Here is a 17,448-nt window from a genome sequence, read left to right on the forward strand (position 1 = left end):
TCTACCCTTCTCGACCATTGAAAATTCCACTTCCATCCATGAGATGTTTAGGAGGGTGAGTAACAAGTTCACTGCCGTATTTAGGATGATCTAGGTCTTCTTGAATGGGTACACACGATCTCTTTTCATCCTTGAGGACCTACGATGTATGGAAATTGATGGTCTAAGAATTAGAAAATCCACGAACCATAATATTTTTGGGAAGACCTCACTAGTCTTGCCAGATGTGCCCTCTCTACCTTGGTGTTGAGCAAGTTGGCTAGACACAGCATGTGTTCGAGCATTAGCACTTTGGGAGGCAACTGCATAATGATGTGAGAGAGAGTACCAAGGACGCATATCGACCATCAGTGGGCCCGTAGTTGTGGGCTTTATAGTATGGCCAGAAATTGACAATTTAGCCAGTTTCAAGCAGCATTAGCAAAATGAGCTTGTATGGCCTCAACCTTGTTGGTGTTTCCTATCATGGTTACAACTTTTTCATGTTCTCAAGTTGGAGATTTTACACATGTGATTTTACATGTGTGATTTACAAATCTAAAGTCGTCAATCTTAGTTTTTGTTCATTTTACTTGAAACTGAAACCAAGAGAGTGTGAGCAAAGCGAAGAGAGCTTAAGAAAATGAGGTAAAGAGTGTGTGTGGGTGTGTGCATGGGTGAGAGAGGCTTTGAACAAGCCATTGAGATCTCTTGCATATGAGAGGGAGAGAAGGGAGTCCCCTCTTCACCAACATAACTCCCGCATATGAGAGCGAGAGAAGGGAGTCCCCTCTTCACCAACATAACTCCCGCATCTTCACCAACATAATCCCTGCATATCAGAGTGAGAGAAGGGAGTGCTCTCTTCACCACATAGCCCCCATCCACCCCGCTATAACACCCACATCACTAACGAAACGAGCCATCGACAACTTTAAATCAAAGCCTCGATGAAGTAAACCATTGGCACAACTGCAAGCATATACCAACATCGACACCGATAACACTGCCATATAAGCACGAAGCCACCAATGAGAAGTAGACCGCATCTGATCGCTACCGACATTCCAACAAGCGATAAACAATGCAATGCCGACATCCATGTTCTTCTTGACAACCGATAAGTGAAGTTAAAACACTTCTCACCCTCCCAAAAATTGGTAAGTGGGTAGAGCACTCCCCATGGAGGGTATAGCTAGTATAATTGCATTTTCTTTTATAAGTACATCATTCAAATAGTCCAATTTTTGCTACACCAACCTACAAGTCCAAAAGAAAAATTTGTTAAGACTAAACAAATCAGCTTCTACTACAACTAGAACCCTACACATTTTTTATATGCATTCAACCTCCTTCACTCACATCCTTTTGTTGGTACTCAGAAACATAGACACGGATAGTCCTTCCTACCATCCATGCACTCATGCCTTTCATCGTGATCACTCTTATTAAGACACTCTGACACTAGATCCCATTCTTGCATGTAATATACATAACCCATCAACACTTTGCATGCTTACCTTCAATCTAGTTATCTTGTCTTGTCTTGTTTTCTTTATTGAGTCTCGTTCTTGCTCAATTGTCTAGCCCTCTTTCCATCCATAAATCACAATTCCCGCATTTGCACACTCGACAGGCTACTAGCCTTTCATCTGCACACATCTGCACACACAACACACATTGACTTCATGAAGATACCCATTGGAGGATCCTCTATCTTGCCTAATAAAAGGGGCACCCCAATCATGGTCTTTGGAGTTTTTGGATCCATGCACCTAAGCGAAGATATTCACATAAATCAATGATTCAATCAACCATGCTTTGCATGCACAAAAACTTACCTACATCTGTGCAAATCAAGCATAGCAGAGATGCCCAAAAGTTCAAACTCGGCATTTTCCTGCAATCTAAAATTTCAGCCCCAAGTGTGGAAGCTCTGTAATGCTTCCCTTATTTCCACTGACATTGCCATGCTTCACGCAAGTAGACCAAATAGCCACCAACATTTCAAAAAGAGGCTCAAGAAACACCAAAATCCATTTGGCCATGTCCAGCAAGCCACCCATAGTTCACGATTTTCAAGTGTACCTACTCGACTGAGTGTTTTAAATTCTTCCATTCTTATGGACAACCTAATCTCATTCACACCCGCCTTATTGACTAGCCTTGTTACACATCAACAAACCGATTCCATGTCCAGCAAGACACCCATAGTTCACGATTTTCCAATGTATTTGCTCAATTGAGTTCTAAATATTTTCATTCTTATGGACAACCTAGCCTCATTCACACCCGCCTTATTGGCTAGCCTCCTTACACATCAACAACCAATTCCTTACCTCATTCACACCCGCCTTATTGGCTAGCCTCCTTACACATCAACAACCAATTCCTTACCTCAAACCATGTGTTGAGGTCAAAGATAACATAATGAAAAGTGTCAAAGAAAGCGGAGTGTTAGAGTTTTCACTGGAAGAAGCTTTTATAGGGGCCTACCTTTTGCCCAATGCCCATGCACACCACTTGCAATATGTATATTGGCTCTATATGTAATAAACACATAGGCATTGTTCTTTCATGAACTTGCATTGAGCCTCATCACTGACGACAATTGTCTATGTACATCTTTGGATGGGGTTACCATGGTGGGCATAAGCCTAACCATGGTATGACCCATCGCCTAGACCTTCCGCAAGTCAACAAGAACCTTCTATAGCATCGACCACCTAGTGTTCCACACTGCCTCAATCCTAAATGCTCGATAATGCTAAATCTCTCAAGCCACGGAGGTTGTGCCAATATCCATTGTAGCTATGGCCACATCCATGCACAAAGTCCACTCAAACAATCTAATGATCTTGACTCCCCCCAGAAAAGGGATGTCAAGAAAATGTCAAAGATATCAATAAAGAGAGTCAAAGAAAGCAGTTGAGTTGGAGAAGTCTTTGCTTGGAGAAGTCTTTGCTTGGAGAAGTGTACACACACGCACGTGTACACACACGCAAACACCGATTTTGTCCACCATTGCCCATGCACATCACCTAGGCATTATATTTTTTCACTTTATGCATCTCATGACATGCATAAAACACGTGCACCTACAATTAACCTCATTAATGCCAACACTTCATGTACATCTCTAGATGGGGGGACCATGGCAGGCACACAAGCTTGGCCCATTCCCTAGATAACCCTCGACCTTGAAAGTATCTCTAAATAGCTTCAAGCATATGACCTCTACTTTGATTCCAATTCACCCACCAACACAACTTGCCTTGGTCGATGTATTTGCCTACTCTCTCAAAACCACATTGTGCGACTAGCCATACTCTCATGTTGTGCGACGACGATTCGAAATGCCATCTACCCATATCCTAGACCATCCACACCTTCCACCTTGGCACTGCCGACTTGGGTGACACGAGGATACGGTCATCAGGAAGGGGGTATGTTAACCACTTATAGGTTTACGTGGTTTCACCTGCTCGCCTAACATAAGGTACTTTATTATCTTACCTACTCAAATGGGCACTCATCTTTTGTAAGATGATGTTGGAATATGTAAAGTAGCCTTACCCTATGCTTAATGTCAAATAGGGAAAGTCTACAGACTCCGTGTACATAGTTGCTTAAGACTAGTAATAGAGGTTGGACCATTTTTAAGTTTGATCGGCCTAGTGTGAAAACTAGTCACTTGTATATAAGTCATTTTTTACAATAAGCAATATTGTACAATCATTCCCTTGTAGTTTACTTGTGAGCTCCCCTTCTTCGCTCTTCTTACTTGCTTACTTGCATGCTATAGGATTTTTACATGCTAGATGGATGCTTGTTTGAATAGGTTTGATTGTAGGTTTTTCTCTGCCATTAGCTTCTTCTTCCATGAAGAAGCATTTTAGTGTGGTGACGACGGAGTGAGGACGCGATGGACAAGCTAGCGCACCCACATTGGGAAGTTGCATTTGCGGCTCTAAGGAAAGACCCAACAACACAGTCTTCGGCAAGGCTAAGTTAAGCTCTTGACTTGTAACCATAGTGTCCTCTTAGAAAAAGCTAAGATGAGTACTACAGAAGAATGTAGTGTTTACTACAATTATCCACACTAAGGTTTAAGAAGAACTCGGTAAACCATGGAGAATACCCAATACCTGTGTATATGTAAAAGATTTGAAGCCATAAGAGGAAAGGACTAATATAGCCTATAAGATTTTATCTTTGAAAATGGTGTTGATTTCCTTTGGAAGGAACACACATCATATTTGCGCAAGGTCTTGGAACAGTGTTGATTCTTATATTGATTCTCACTTGAATGTTAATTATGGGTCAAGCACTTGGAATAGATTTTCTCAAAGACAATATTTCGACTGATGTGATAGCAAGGTTAGATTGATAATGGAATTACCACCACCACAAATTACAAAGGTGTGCAACATTCCATGGGGCATGTTGGTTATTATCAACAATTTATAATCTTGTATGCTGACCTTGCACAGCCCTTAACAATTGTTGATATTGTTTGGGTGGACATAAGAATGTGAACATGCTTAAACTCAAACATGATTGCCAATGCTCTATATTACGAGTACCACGATGGGACATAGTTTTTCATGTGTGAGAGAGAGAGAGAGAGAGAGAGAGAGAGATTTCACATTGACGGGCATCCAGGGTGCAGACTACCGCCTGTTGTTTTGGACGGAGTCGCACTTAGCGAGGCAGTATGGCGGGCTCTCCCTCGGAAGGCACGACGGCCAAGGTCGCAGATCGTCTCTCACAGTGTGTCCTGTCCGTCTCCAACCTCGCCGAACTCATCCGAAACACCTCCCCCACCGAGGTAGCTGTACACCAAATCTCTGCATACGAGATTTTTTTTCCTTTGAAAGTTTAAAATTTTATTTTTCAAATTACCAGGCTATGTCGAAGCTACCAAAAGAACTTCTCGCAAAGACTCCAAGCATCAAAAACACGGGAATGGTGTGTGAGCCTACTTTATTATTTTTAATGATTTCTGTAGCTCTGATTGGAAAAAAAGAGTAGACGATAACTGCACCAACTCAGCACCTCTAGGACTTCTACCAGGCTCTGATACCAATGTAACAGGCGGAAGAACTGCATGTATCAAAAACGCAAAGATGAACATTGAGAAGAGAGAGAGAGATGTTGCTGAAATAGTGTTTTCTGTATATATGTACCAAGATGTACATAAATCCTAGCCAACATTGCCTCCAAAAGGAAACACCTAGGATTATGACCTGTCCCACCTATCAGGGATCATATGACTAATGACTGAACTGGCCCTTGCTATTTATAGGCTCATGGAATCACCTTTACAACTACTCGACTGTTGTCGGCCAGGTCGTTCGATAGATAAATACCAAAAATCCCATAGAAAGTGCTTAATGCCTAAAAAGGTTCCTAATGATAGCTTAAGTTGGGGATTACATGTTGTGCATGTGACAGTTCAGCTCTCATGACAAACTATCTGTGCCACTGCTTGCCAACAGTCATCAGTTGATTCTGTGCCACAAATCTATCGGTGCCTCCCGTTCGCACATTGTTTCGTGTACAATAACCAGAGTAGTTAACTGAATCAACTCATACATCTGTAGCAAGTTGTACCAACTTTCTTGTCTCATGCACAGACCTTTGCATCATACCTATTGATCGTACGACTTGCCAATAGCTGTTTCTCAAAGCCATGCTCGTTATACCATGTGGTACATGCATCCATGTGTGAGGAAAGTCCTCTAGCACAACTAATGTGCAGGAAATCAACGCGTGTTGCTCTGCAATAGGTACCCGTAAGTACATAGTCTGATCACAAGTTCCCCTTTGTCACCAGGGGCTGAACTAAGACCTTGTTCCAAATTGGTTTAGCTTTCGGGAGATTCAGCTGCTTCTCACGTCTTTCGGCCAGAAAATCCTCTCTTCCACTAGAACTCGCCCTAGTTACTAGGAGGCCCTTGATTTGATTTAGTGTAACATATACTGGCCGATCAATAGCATTGGTTCATACATATGTGGGTATCCAAACTGTCATAGTCATTTGCTTTCCTTAGTGATGTCATCATTTGCTGCCCAAGTTGTCATTCCCCATCTTTGTACCAGCTTATGGAGGCCAAGCATCCTTCATGCCACTCATGTTGCGACTAGGATTCCGAGTGCTTGGTGTAAAGCCCCCAAGCTAGTAGACCTTGTGAAACCGATCCCGTCAAGTGGGAAAGACTCCGTTGGACACCCACACGCTTAATAGCACAACTTTAAAACCACAAATTTGAAATGGACAACTTAAAACAACTTGAAATTTAAATGAACAGAAATGGAAAGATGGACACCAGCACTGGGGCCGGAACGGGCCGACCCCCCCCTCAATATATGATATATTTATTGGGAGTATTTAATGAATACAATGCTCCATGGGTTCTGAGAACCAGATAATGTCCATGTACATATGAAAACAGTACCAAACAAATAGGCTCGGATTTCGATGAAGAGAATTCGAAGCAGAACGACCACGAAGGGTACAGCCGCCTGTTGTGAGAGAAGAAGTATCCACTTGCAGGAAGGATAGAGACCTGGCTGCTGTGTGGAGGAGCAACCTGCTATGAAGAAAGATGCCGCTTGGCTACAACAAGTGCAGCCACCTTATAGAATGCACAGCCTCCTGTATGGAGAAGGGATCGCCTGCTTGGGAAGAGGAGTAGGCGCCTGCAGGAGAAGAGGAGTAACCCACTGAAGTTGGTCACACAGTCGCCGCAGCAAGAAAGGCAACGTAGCCTTGCTAGAGATAAAAAAAAACACACAGCCGCCTGTAGAGTAGGCAGCCGTCAGCCTATGGTGCAGTCGCCAGCAGAGATAGTCAGCCGCCTGTGAAGAGCAGCAGCGTAGCCTGCACAACCTGTATGGGGGACAGAGCGCAGCCTAAGGAGAAAGGCCGCCTGTTGCTGCTGCCTGCTGGCTGTATGCAGAAACGCAGCCCACTGGAGGTGGCATGCGCAGCCTGAGAGGAGCCGGAGTGCTGGTCGCTGGTTGTCAACGTAAGAAGGAAGCGAAGGGTGATGGACAAACGCAAGAAGCGATGCCTGCCACGCTTGAAGAGAGCCCTTCTTTTTAATAAAATAAAGGTGGAGTTAACCTTAGTGATACCCACGCATGCATGTGGGGGATTAGTGGGGGTAGGTGACCATGCCCACCCCCACACTCACTTAAAAGTGGGGCTCCCCACCTTGGCCCCAAAGTGGGTGCCCAAAGGGGGTGCCCACTTTTAAATAAGTGCGAACCCCTAACCTTATAAAATAAAGGGGTTAGAATAAAATAACATTAAAACAACATGTACCATATACTTACCACCTGTTCACATGCACTGAAACTTGTCAGAATACAGGGCAGACTTCACGACTCACTGGCAGGCGTCCCCGCTCAGTAAGTAACACGTCAGGCAGGCAAACACACAAATACATGTCATGCGAAAACAGTTTCAAGCATGCAAATCATGTGTGCATGTGCAAATAGTAACATGGACATATCTCCCGTTCATGGAACATGTACAAAATATCTGTCGGCACAAAACTGGCACGACATAAAACATAAAAACCTGGTCTTCCTATGGAGTGACAGTCCCATAGGTAAGACACAGTTCGAGGCACGAGTTTCCCTATGGTGTGACAGTCCCATAGGCGAAACACGGCACGAATACTGGCTCTTCCATGGCGTGACAGTCCCATGGATCGAACACAGTCCAGGTCATACAAAAACACGGGTGGCACTGGTCTGGCTCCCGTCCATACGACACCATCCTGCTAACACACGGGTGGCACCAGTCTGGCTCCCATCCATGTCAGCAAAATACTGGCCTCTTCACACGAGACACCGGCCTGGCCTCAAGTGAACGAGACGCAAAAACTAGGAATGGACCAAATGGTCGGCCAATTGGTGACATCCCCCCGGGCTTCTAAAGAGTTGACCTCAACTGAAAAGCCTCAAGATATGCCTGCAACAACTGTGGATAATCTGCAAAATAATCCTCATTTACCCACTTGGCATCAATAGGCAAATAATTCTTAAACTTCACAAGGTATCTCCTGGAAAGCTTTCCTGCAGGTAGCTTTCTCTCCTTGTGAAAAACACTCTGTTCTAGCTGGAGGATCTCCTCAAGCTCTTCAATCTCTGGCGGATCTTCTGTGACAGGCTCATCAGGATCTGGCCCCACATATTTCCGAAATAGACTCACATGAAAAGCATTGTGAATCTTCCAATGACTAGGTAGAGCAAGCCTGTAGGATACTTCATTGATTTTGTGAATCACCTTGAAGGGTCCATAATAGCGAGGAGAAAGCTTAGGATATGATCCTTCTCGTCCTGGCCTCTTCCGAAGCCTAGCCTTCTCAAATTTCAGCAATACCCAATCACCTTCTTTGACTTCCATGTCCCTTCTATGCTTGTCAGCAGCCATTTTATGCTTATCTTGAGATCTTGCAATGGCTGTCCGCACCTGACCAAAGGCAACATCCAAGTCACGAACATATTCATCAGCTGCAAATATCTCATCCTTTGTACGAAGGATGGGTGGCAAGACCACTCTGCCATAAATAATCTCAAACGGAGCCTTTCCTGTGGAAGCATGGATCGTATTGTTGTAGGCAAACTCAACAAGTGGAAGATACTTCTCCCATGCACTCTTTTGATCTGCCACATAACATTTCAATAAATCCAACACGGCTGAATTTGCAGCTTCACTTTGGCCATCCGTTTGGGGATGATAAGCTGATGAAAACTCAAGCTTAGTACCCATATTATCAAACAAAGCCCTCCACCCTGGGATCTCTGTCCCCAACAATGGATTTAGGCATACCATGATGCTTGAAAATATTAGCAAGAAAAAGCTTTACCATATGATCAGCTTTGATGGTTTTCTTGACGGGCAAGAAATGAGCTTGCTTGCTAAACCTGTCCACAATAGTCCAAATAGCATCATTCCCATGCTGGGATCTAGGCAAATCCATAATAAAATCCATCGTGATACTTTCCCAAGGTTGCGAGGGAATAGGCAATGGCTGAAGCAAACCTAGAGGCTTTTGCCTATCAAATTTCACCTTTTGGCAAGTAATACATGCACGCACATAAGCCTCAATGTCTTTACGCATGCTTGGCCAAAAGAAATACCTCTGAATCATGCGAGTAGTAGGCATAATACCTCGATGACCAGCATATGGTGGAGCGTGACATTCGTCCATAACCTTTGAACGCAAATCCTTCACCACACATAGGCAATTATCCTTCATGAGATAACCCTCGTTGATAACATAAGAGGCATGTGAATGACCAGCCATCAAATCAGTCCAAATATGGCAAAAATCAGCATCCAAATGATACAAATCTCTCATAGCAGATAGATCTCCATGAGAGGCCACTGAGACTGCAGCAACATAAGGCCTCCTAGATAGTGCATCGGCCCCTACATTTTTTTTTCCTGGAGTATGCACAATCTGAAAATGAAACATGGAAAGAAAATTTGCCATTCTCATCTGCTTCTCTGAAAGCTTGGTTTGAGATAGAAAGTATCTCAAGCTTTGATGATCTGTCTTGACTACAAATTCAGCCCCAAGAAGATAGTGTTTCCAAATCTTTAAGGCGTGAATTACAGCCAAGAGCTCTTTCTCATAGATATCCATATGAAGCTCAGCATCATGCAAACGACGGCTCTCGTATGCAACTGCATGCCCTTCTTGATTTAGGACAGCTCCTATGCAATCACCACAAGCATCACATTCAACCACGAATGACTTGTGCAAGTCAGGAACAATCAATACTGGTCCACATATGATCGCATGCTTGAGCTGCAAGAAAGCATCATGTTCCTTTGAAGTCCATTTGAAAGCAGTTTTCTTCTTCGTGAGATCATGTAGAGGAGTGGCAATGCCTTATGAAACGCCTGTAATACGAACATAATCCCAGAAAACTACGTACTTGATGTACGTTTTGCAATTCGGGCCAATTCCGAATAGTCTCAATCTTTGCAGGATCCATTGTAACTCCATCCTTGGATACAATATGTCCCAGATAATGAATCTCTGAAAGGAAAAACTCACTTTTCTTTGCATTGACGAAAAGTTTATGCTTCCGCAATTCTTCGATCACTGTGACCAAATGAGTTCTGTGTTCCTGTTCATTCTTGGAGAAAACCAAGATATCATCAAAGAAGACTCCTGTAAACTTGCGATGGGATCGGAATATCCTATCCATCATACGATTAAAAGTAGCAGGAGCATTGGTGAGACCAAAAGGCATTACCAAGAATTCATATAATCCGAAGGCTGTCCTGAATGCAGTCTTATGGACATCTTGTGGCACCACGCGTATCTGGTGATAACCACTCTTCAAATCAAGTCTGCTAAAGCAAGCTGAGCCATCAAGCTTATCCAAGATATCATCAATACGTGGAATAGGAAATCTGTTCTTGATGGTAAGCTTGTTCAAAGCTCTATAGTCCACACACATACGGAATGATCCGTCCTTCTTTTGAACAAGAAGCACAGGAGAGCAGTAAGGTGAGGAACTAGGCTGAACCAAACCTTTCTCTAAAAGCTCGTTTACCTGCTTCATAATTTCTTCTTGTTGTGCAGCACTCACTCGGTATGCGGGTTTGTTAGGTGGAGAACTACCTGGCACAAGATCTATGCGGTGATCTTCAGGCCTTTGGGGAGGTAATTCACCTGGCAACGAGTCAGCAACACAGTCGTTGAATGCATTAAGAAAATTCAGCCTATTATTAGACATAGCATCCATATTTTGATGATTTGGCACAAGACTATCACGCACAAAAACCAAGTACGCTGAAAGACTCTTTTTCATTGCTTTATTAATTTGGATGTGTGATACAACTGGGATGGAATCCCCTTCTTTGCCAGCATCAATAAAATGCATGCGGCCTTTATGCATAAAAGAAATCATATTAGACTTATAGTCTTTGCGGGGCTCAAGCCTATGGTGCCACGGCTTGCCCAACAATACATCACATCCATTCAGAGGAGCAACTAGGAGATGCTCATTATCAAGATAGCCCTGTATATGAATACGCAACTTCCCAATCAAAGGGGTAACCTGCACCTCTTTGCCAATAAATGCAGCTTTAGCTTCAATCTGAGGTCCCATATTTTCAACCTCAATACCCAATGCAGCTGCCATTTGCATAGAGATGAAATTGTCAGTTGCACAGTCATCAAACATAAAGAGTGCGGACTGATCCTTGATTTGCCCCCAAGCCTTGCAAACCATACGCTCTTTTGCATCATGACCTGTATTACCTTGCACATCAGGAACTGCATGAACATTTGCTTTGGTGTGCTTGTCCTCGTGCTTTGGTTTGCGATCTGGGCATTGTCGGAACATGTGGTCCTTGCTACCACAAGAAAAGCATTTTCCATCCTTAGCATATTGCTCTCTTTGCTCCGGGGTTAATCCAAATTTGTTCTTTCTTGGGCCCTGTTCTTTAGATGTGTTATTTTCAGCTTTACCACCCTTATAAGGCTCCCGGAAGTTCTTTTTAGGTGGCTGTCCACCCTTTTGCTGATTTGGGACAGCCTTGTCCTTTCCCTTGGAACCTCCTTGATCCTGCTTAATCTTGAGCACCAATTGCTCTGTAGCAAGGGCAGAAGCTGTGAGTTGTTGCAACGTATGTTTTGGGTGCAATTCAATACCCGATCTATATGCAGGTTGCAATCCAGAACGAAACTTCCTCTTTCTTTTATCCTCTGTGATTAGCATAAAGGGAGTCACTTCCAGCAACACTTTCCAAAATTTGTTCACATACTGTTGCACACTCTCATTATCTTTTTGTTCCAGCCTGTCCCACTTTTGAGTGAGAGTTTGCTCCGCATTGGGTGGCAAGAACTGAGCATAAAATCTATCTTTGAATTCCTTCCAAGTAGAGATGGGATCCTTGGTGATCTTTTCAGTGATCCACCAATGGGCAGCAGTGCCTTTCAGAAACATGCTAGCATGGCGCACCTTCGACTTTTCTGTAAAGTCCTCATCGCTAAAAGCAATGTCGAACTGTGCCACAAACGCTAACACCTTAGAGGCATCATGTTCACCATGAAAGACATCAAATTTGACAGATTTATCACCTGCTTTGAACTCCTTGAGCTTCCTGGCATGAGGCTCATGGTCTTCTCTTTTTCTTTTCCCCTTATCCAACGGGGTAGCCCTATCTGCATGGGCTCCATGGGCCGTCATAGAAGCTTCATGGGGCACGGTGGCATGTGCTCCACGAACTCGAAGCTCAGATGCATGTGACTTACCTGCATGTGGCATGGTCTCTCCATGAGACAACTCAGAAGGCAAAATTTTTCTGGAAGCAGACCTGTCACCATGAGATACATATCTTGCATGCATGTGACTTTCGTGCCCTCCATGAGCACTGGCATACATAAATCTGTCAGGCTTAGTGCCTTGGGGAGAGGATGCATGACGAGAGGTGACAGTCACCTCTTCCTTTTGCCTCTGGGATGCGGGATCTCCATGCTTCAAACGAGGTGGATTTCTGAATTTCAGCTCTCCGTCATCCCCCTCTTTGATATCACCTTTGCGAAGGAGATAGGCAAGTGCCAACTCCCTTGGTTTCTTGCCCACTTCACGAGCCATTGATTCAAAGGTTACATCAACCATAGCATCAGCCTTCCTGGCTTCAATAGCACTTTGAAGATGTGGATCTTCATGCAAAAATTTTAATTCTTGCTCTTGAGCCTGCAAAATTTTTCTCATATGTTCCATTTCAGCCCTCATAGCATCAGGCTCTTGTTCAAGCATAACTGTCTTTCCTGGAGACACTTGACCCTTGGATTCACTATCCATAACCCTTTCAAGGGGCTTGTGTCTACCACGCAGGGCATCAGACCCACGAGAAGCACTAGAGGGACCCCTCGAATTTGGTACTTCCAAAGGGTTGCCTTGGCTGTCCATTGTGTTTTAAGTTTGCTAAAAGCGGGATGTCCAGTACACAGGTTCGTTTCCCCACTAGGAAGAGGGAAACAACCGTGCTCTGATACCAATGAAACCGATCCCGTCAAGTGGGAAAGACTCCGTTGGACACCCACACGCTTAATAGCACAACTTTAAAACCACAAATTTGAAATGGACAACTTAAAACAACTTGAAATTTAAATGAACAGAAATGGAAAGATGGACACCAGCACTGGGGCCGGAACGGGCCGACCCCCCCCTCAATATATGATATATTTATTGGGAGTATTTAATGAATACAATGCTCCATGGGTTCTGAGAACCAGATAATGTCCATGTACATATGAAAACAGTACCAAACAAATAGGCTCGGATTTCGATGAAGAGAATTCGAAGCAGAACGACCACTAGTGTGGTCCAATCGCTACGGTCCTGTGCTTTCACTGGACTCCGCGGAGAGCGCCTCACTGGTGTTCCGAGACCACGCACAAACAGGCGCTCTCGTACTAACGCCTGGCTCTCCCGATCTCAGCACCTTTGGACCGAGGTTTGCCAATACAGCTTGGACAACCCGGCACCGAACGGGTGTGGCCGTAGAGGGATGAATCCCTTATCAGATTTAAACATATAATACTTTACTCAAATCTGAAAATCACTTACTTGTAGATGGTTGATAAAGAAAGACCATACTCGTGGTGTTTGAAGAAGATGAAGCCACCCTTGTTGAAGGAATAGTTGCCTCGTGTAGAACTAACAGGACAAGCACCACCACGAAGGGTACAGCCGCCTGCTCTGTGAGAGAAGAAGTATCCACTTGCAGGAAGGATAGAGACCTGGCTGCTGTGTGGAGGAGCAACCTGCTATGAAGAAAGATGCCGCCTGGCTACAACAAGTGCAGCCACCTTATAGAATGCACAGCCTCCTGTATGGAGAAGGGATCGCCTGCTTGGGAAGAGGAGTAGGCGCCTGCAGGAGAAGAGGAGTAACCCACTGAAGTTGGTCACATAGTCGCCTGCAGCAAGAAAGGCAACGTAGCCTTGCTAGAGATAAAAAAAAACACACAGCCGCCTGTAGAGTAGGCAGCCGTCAGCCTATGGTGCAGTCGCCAGCAGAGATAGTCAGCCGCCTGTGAAGAGCAGCAGCGTAGCCTGCACAACCTGTATGGGGGACAGAGCGCAGCCTAAGGAGAAAGGCCGCCTGTTGCTGCTGCCTGCTGGCTGTATGCAGAAACGCAGCCCACTGGAGGTGGCATGCGCAGCCTGAGAGGAGCCGGAGTGCTGGTCGCTGGTTGTCAACGTAAGAAGGAAGCGAAGGGTGATGGACAAACGCAAGAAGCGATGCCTGCCACGCTTGAAGAGAGCCCTTCTTTTTAATAAAATAAAGGTGGAGTTAACCTTAGTGATACCCACGCATGCATGTGGGGGATTAGTGGGGGTAGGTGACCATGCCCACCCCCACACTCACTTAAAAGTGGGGCTCCCCACCTTGGCCCCAAAGTGGGTGCCCAAAGGGGGTGCCCACTTTTAAATAAGTGCGAACCCCTAACCTTATAAAATAAAGGGGTTAGAATAAAATAACATTAAAACAACATGTACCATATACTTACCACCTGTTCACATGCACTGAAACTTGTCAGAATACAGGGTAGACTTCACGACTCACTGGCAGGCGTCCCCGCTCAGTAAGTAACACGTCAGGCAGGCAAACACACAAATACATGTCATGCGAAAACAGTTTCAAGCATGCAAATCATGTGTGCATGTGCAAATAGTAACATGGACATATCTCCCGTTCATGGAACATGTACAAAATATCTGTCGGCACAAAACTGGCACGACATAAAACATAAAAACCTGGTCTTCCTATGGAGTGACAGTCCCATAGGTAAGACACAGTTCGAGGCACGAGTTTCCCTATGGTGTGACAGTCCCATAGGCGAAACACGGCACGAATACTGGCTCTTCCATGGCGTGACAGTCCCATGGATCGAACACAGTCCAGGTCATACACGGGTGGCACTGGTCTGGCTCCCGTCCATACGACACCATCCTGCTAACACACGGGTGGCACCAGTCTGGCTCCCATCCATGTCAGCAAAATACAGGCCTCTTCACACGAGACACCGGCCTGGCCTCAAGTGAACGAGACGCAAAAACTAGGAATGGACCAAATGGTCGGCCAATTGGTGACACCTTGCGATTAAGCATTTGCAAATAGGAAAAACACACAAAGACTTAGGCATTTAGCTCACCGCCCAACCACAAAGCCATTCAAGCTCAATCCCGAGTATAGGGGGATAGTAACATCAGAGACATAGCTCCACGTGCAAAGTCCTTGGTGTCCCATCCCACCATAACACACCCATCAGATGCAAGCATAGAGTAGTCACAAGGCCTGGAGTCCAGGTTTGAGGAGCTCTCTCTCAAATTGACTCATAAAGTCACTTATATAGGCCTCCTATAAACTAAGAACCAAATATAGTACATGTTGTGAGGGCAAAAGGACGAAAGGACCATATGTACGAGAGATCAGAGCAAATCAACATAGTGGGTTAATGAGTGTATGTATGATGGTGAATGAAATCATGTACAATAGGCCCTCTAATGTGAGGTGACTCTGAGTAGTAGACCAGTGCACTCTGAGTAGTAGACCAGTGTAGAAGCAAAGACAATGTTGGAGCCGAAGCACGGTTGGTGACGAAGGCTCGCGTGGATGTGAGGCAAAGACACTCCGAGAGGTTGTCGGTGTCGAAGGCTCGCGTCGGTGGAAGCAGAGGCACTCAGAGGTGGTAGATATCTGAAGTGGGCAATAGAAGGTGAAGTGGTGTAGGCTTTGGTGACAAGGGTGCTACGGTACCTGAGGGGTGATGAAGAGCACAGAGGGCTGTCGTCTCGAGTGGTGCAAGCTCTGGTGATGAGGGTGCTGCAATACATGAGTGGTGGTGAGGAGCAGAGAGGGCTGCCGTCCCGAGCGGTGCAAGCTCTGGTAATGAGGGTGTTGCAATACCTGAAGGGTGGTGAAGAGCAGAGAGGGCTGCTGTCCCAAGTCGTCGTCGAATGAGCAGAGAGGGCTGCTGTCCCGCTGTCGAATGAAGATAAACAAGAGGGCTGCCATCCCAACGATGTGAGATGGTGAGCAGAGAGGGCTGCTGTCCCAACGATGTGATGATGATTAAGCAGCGAGGGTTGCTGTCCGAACGATGTTGAATGAGGATGAGCAGAGAGGGCTGCTGTCCCAACGATGTGAGATGGTGAGCAGAGAGGGCTGCTGTCCCAACGATGTGATGATGATTAAGCAGAGAGGGCTGCTGTCCCAACGATGTTGAATGAGGATGAGGAGAGAGGGCTGCTGTCCCAAGTCGATGGAGGATCAGGAGCAGAGAGTGGGCTGTTGTAGCTACAAGAGAAAAGTGCTGATGTGATGGATGCAGAGAGGGCTGCTGTCCCAAGATGTCTTGCAGTCAAATGAAGATAAGCAGAGAGGACTGCTGTCCCAACGATATGAGATGGTGAGCAGAGAGGGCTGTTGTCCCAACAATGTCGAATGAAGATGATGGTCCCTACTTGGACCCTAAGGGACTCAATCCCTAAAGGACTGAATGCCTAGAATGAGGAACCTTTGTGCCTATTTATAGGCCTTCCACAAGACTTGGGAAACTGGCCGACTGCTGGTTGGCCAGTCAACAATGCATTAAATGCCCAACCCGACTGGGCTTCTTCTTGTGCCATCATGCGCCTGCAGCCAGAGCAAGTACAGCCGCCTCTTGATGTGCAGCTGCCGCCTCAGATCAGGTACAGTCGACAACAACTGCAGCCGACTGTCCTGCCTTGAATCCAACGCAACTGACAGGGCATCCTTCCACCTATCTCCAAGTCCATACTGCCAAAAAGTGTTATGTGCTCCATCATCCTGGTCTTTTTCTGGCTGCCCCTGCTGCACTAGTTGAGGAACTTGTCCATGGGCATATGTGCACATGACATCCCCCTCTGCTAAACTTGATGACAGGATTCCAACCTGTTCTTGGATGACTATCATCATCCCATTCTTTTTTCCGAAATCCCTCTGTCATCCATCCATCCCTGGCAAACCCTTTTCTTTGAAAGCTTGGCCCTCTGGCACTCTCACATCACCCCTTGGAGGGTAATCCTCCCTTGGGACCGTTGCTTGAGAACCTATCTGGCTCACAAGACTGCCATCCCCTCTGGCTCTGTGGAACATCACCAGCAAACCTCCTGGGAGCTCTTCTCGATTTTGTGTTCCTTGCCTTGGGCTTCATATCCGTATACTTTCCTGTCCCTTGGACCTGTACACCATCATATGGGACTGATGCAGTGTTTAGCTTTGCTGAGCGTGATGCTCTGATACCAATGTAACACGCGGAAGCTTTGAGAGTCTTCTTTCAGCCCTAAACACTCCTAGAAACATATTGATGCAAAATGTAGATATGGAGAGAGAGTAGAGAGAGAGAGATGTGCTGGAAATTCAGTATATCACTATAGTACAATAAGGGTA

At 45.4% G+C, this 17,448-nt stretch overlaps 1 protein-coding gene across 6 annotated transcripts in view; it reads left to right on the plus strand.

Annotated features, from left to right (window-relative positions):
- Positions 1-4,550: 4,550 nt before the first annotated feature.
- Positions 4,551-17,448, plus strand: part of TOM2B (tobamovirus multiplication 2B) — a 67,443-nt gene continuing 54,545 nt past the window's right edge. For 5 of the 6 annotated variants that reach the window (XM_086815032.1, XM_086815033.1, XM_086815034.1 and 2 more), the window contains exons 1-2: positions 4,562-4,810; positions 4,888-4,950. In XM_086815032.1, coding sequence (XP_086671158.1) covers positions 4,697-4,810; positions 4,888-4,950 — 177 coding nt within the window. In that variant the 5' untranslated portion in view covers positions 4,562-4,696. Of the gene's footprint in view, positions 4,811-4,887; positions 4,951-17,448 lie in introns of all 6 variants that reach the window. The other variant, XM_086815035.1, reaches the window with a different exon arrangement.

The sequence above is a fragment of the Cibotium barometz genome, chromosome 20 (assembly GCF_041138505.1).
Source record: "Cibotium barometz isolate CiBa-2024 chromosome 20, ASM4113850v1, whole genome shotgun sequence".
In the NCBI taxonomy this organism is placed as follows: domain Eukaryota; kingdom Viridiplantae; phylum Streptophyta; class Polypodiopsida; order Cyatheales; family Cibotiaceae; genus Cibotium; species Cibotium barometz.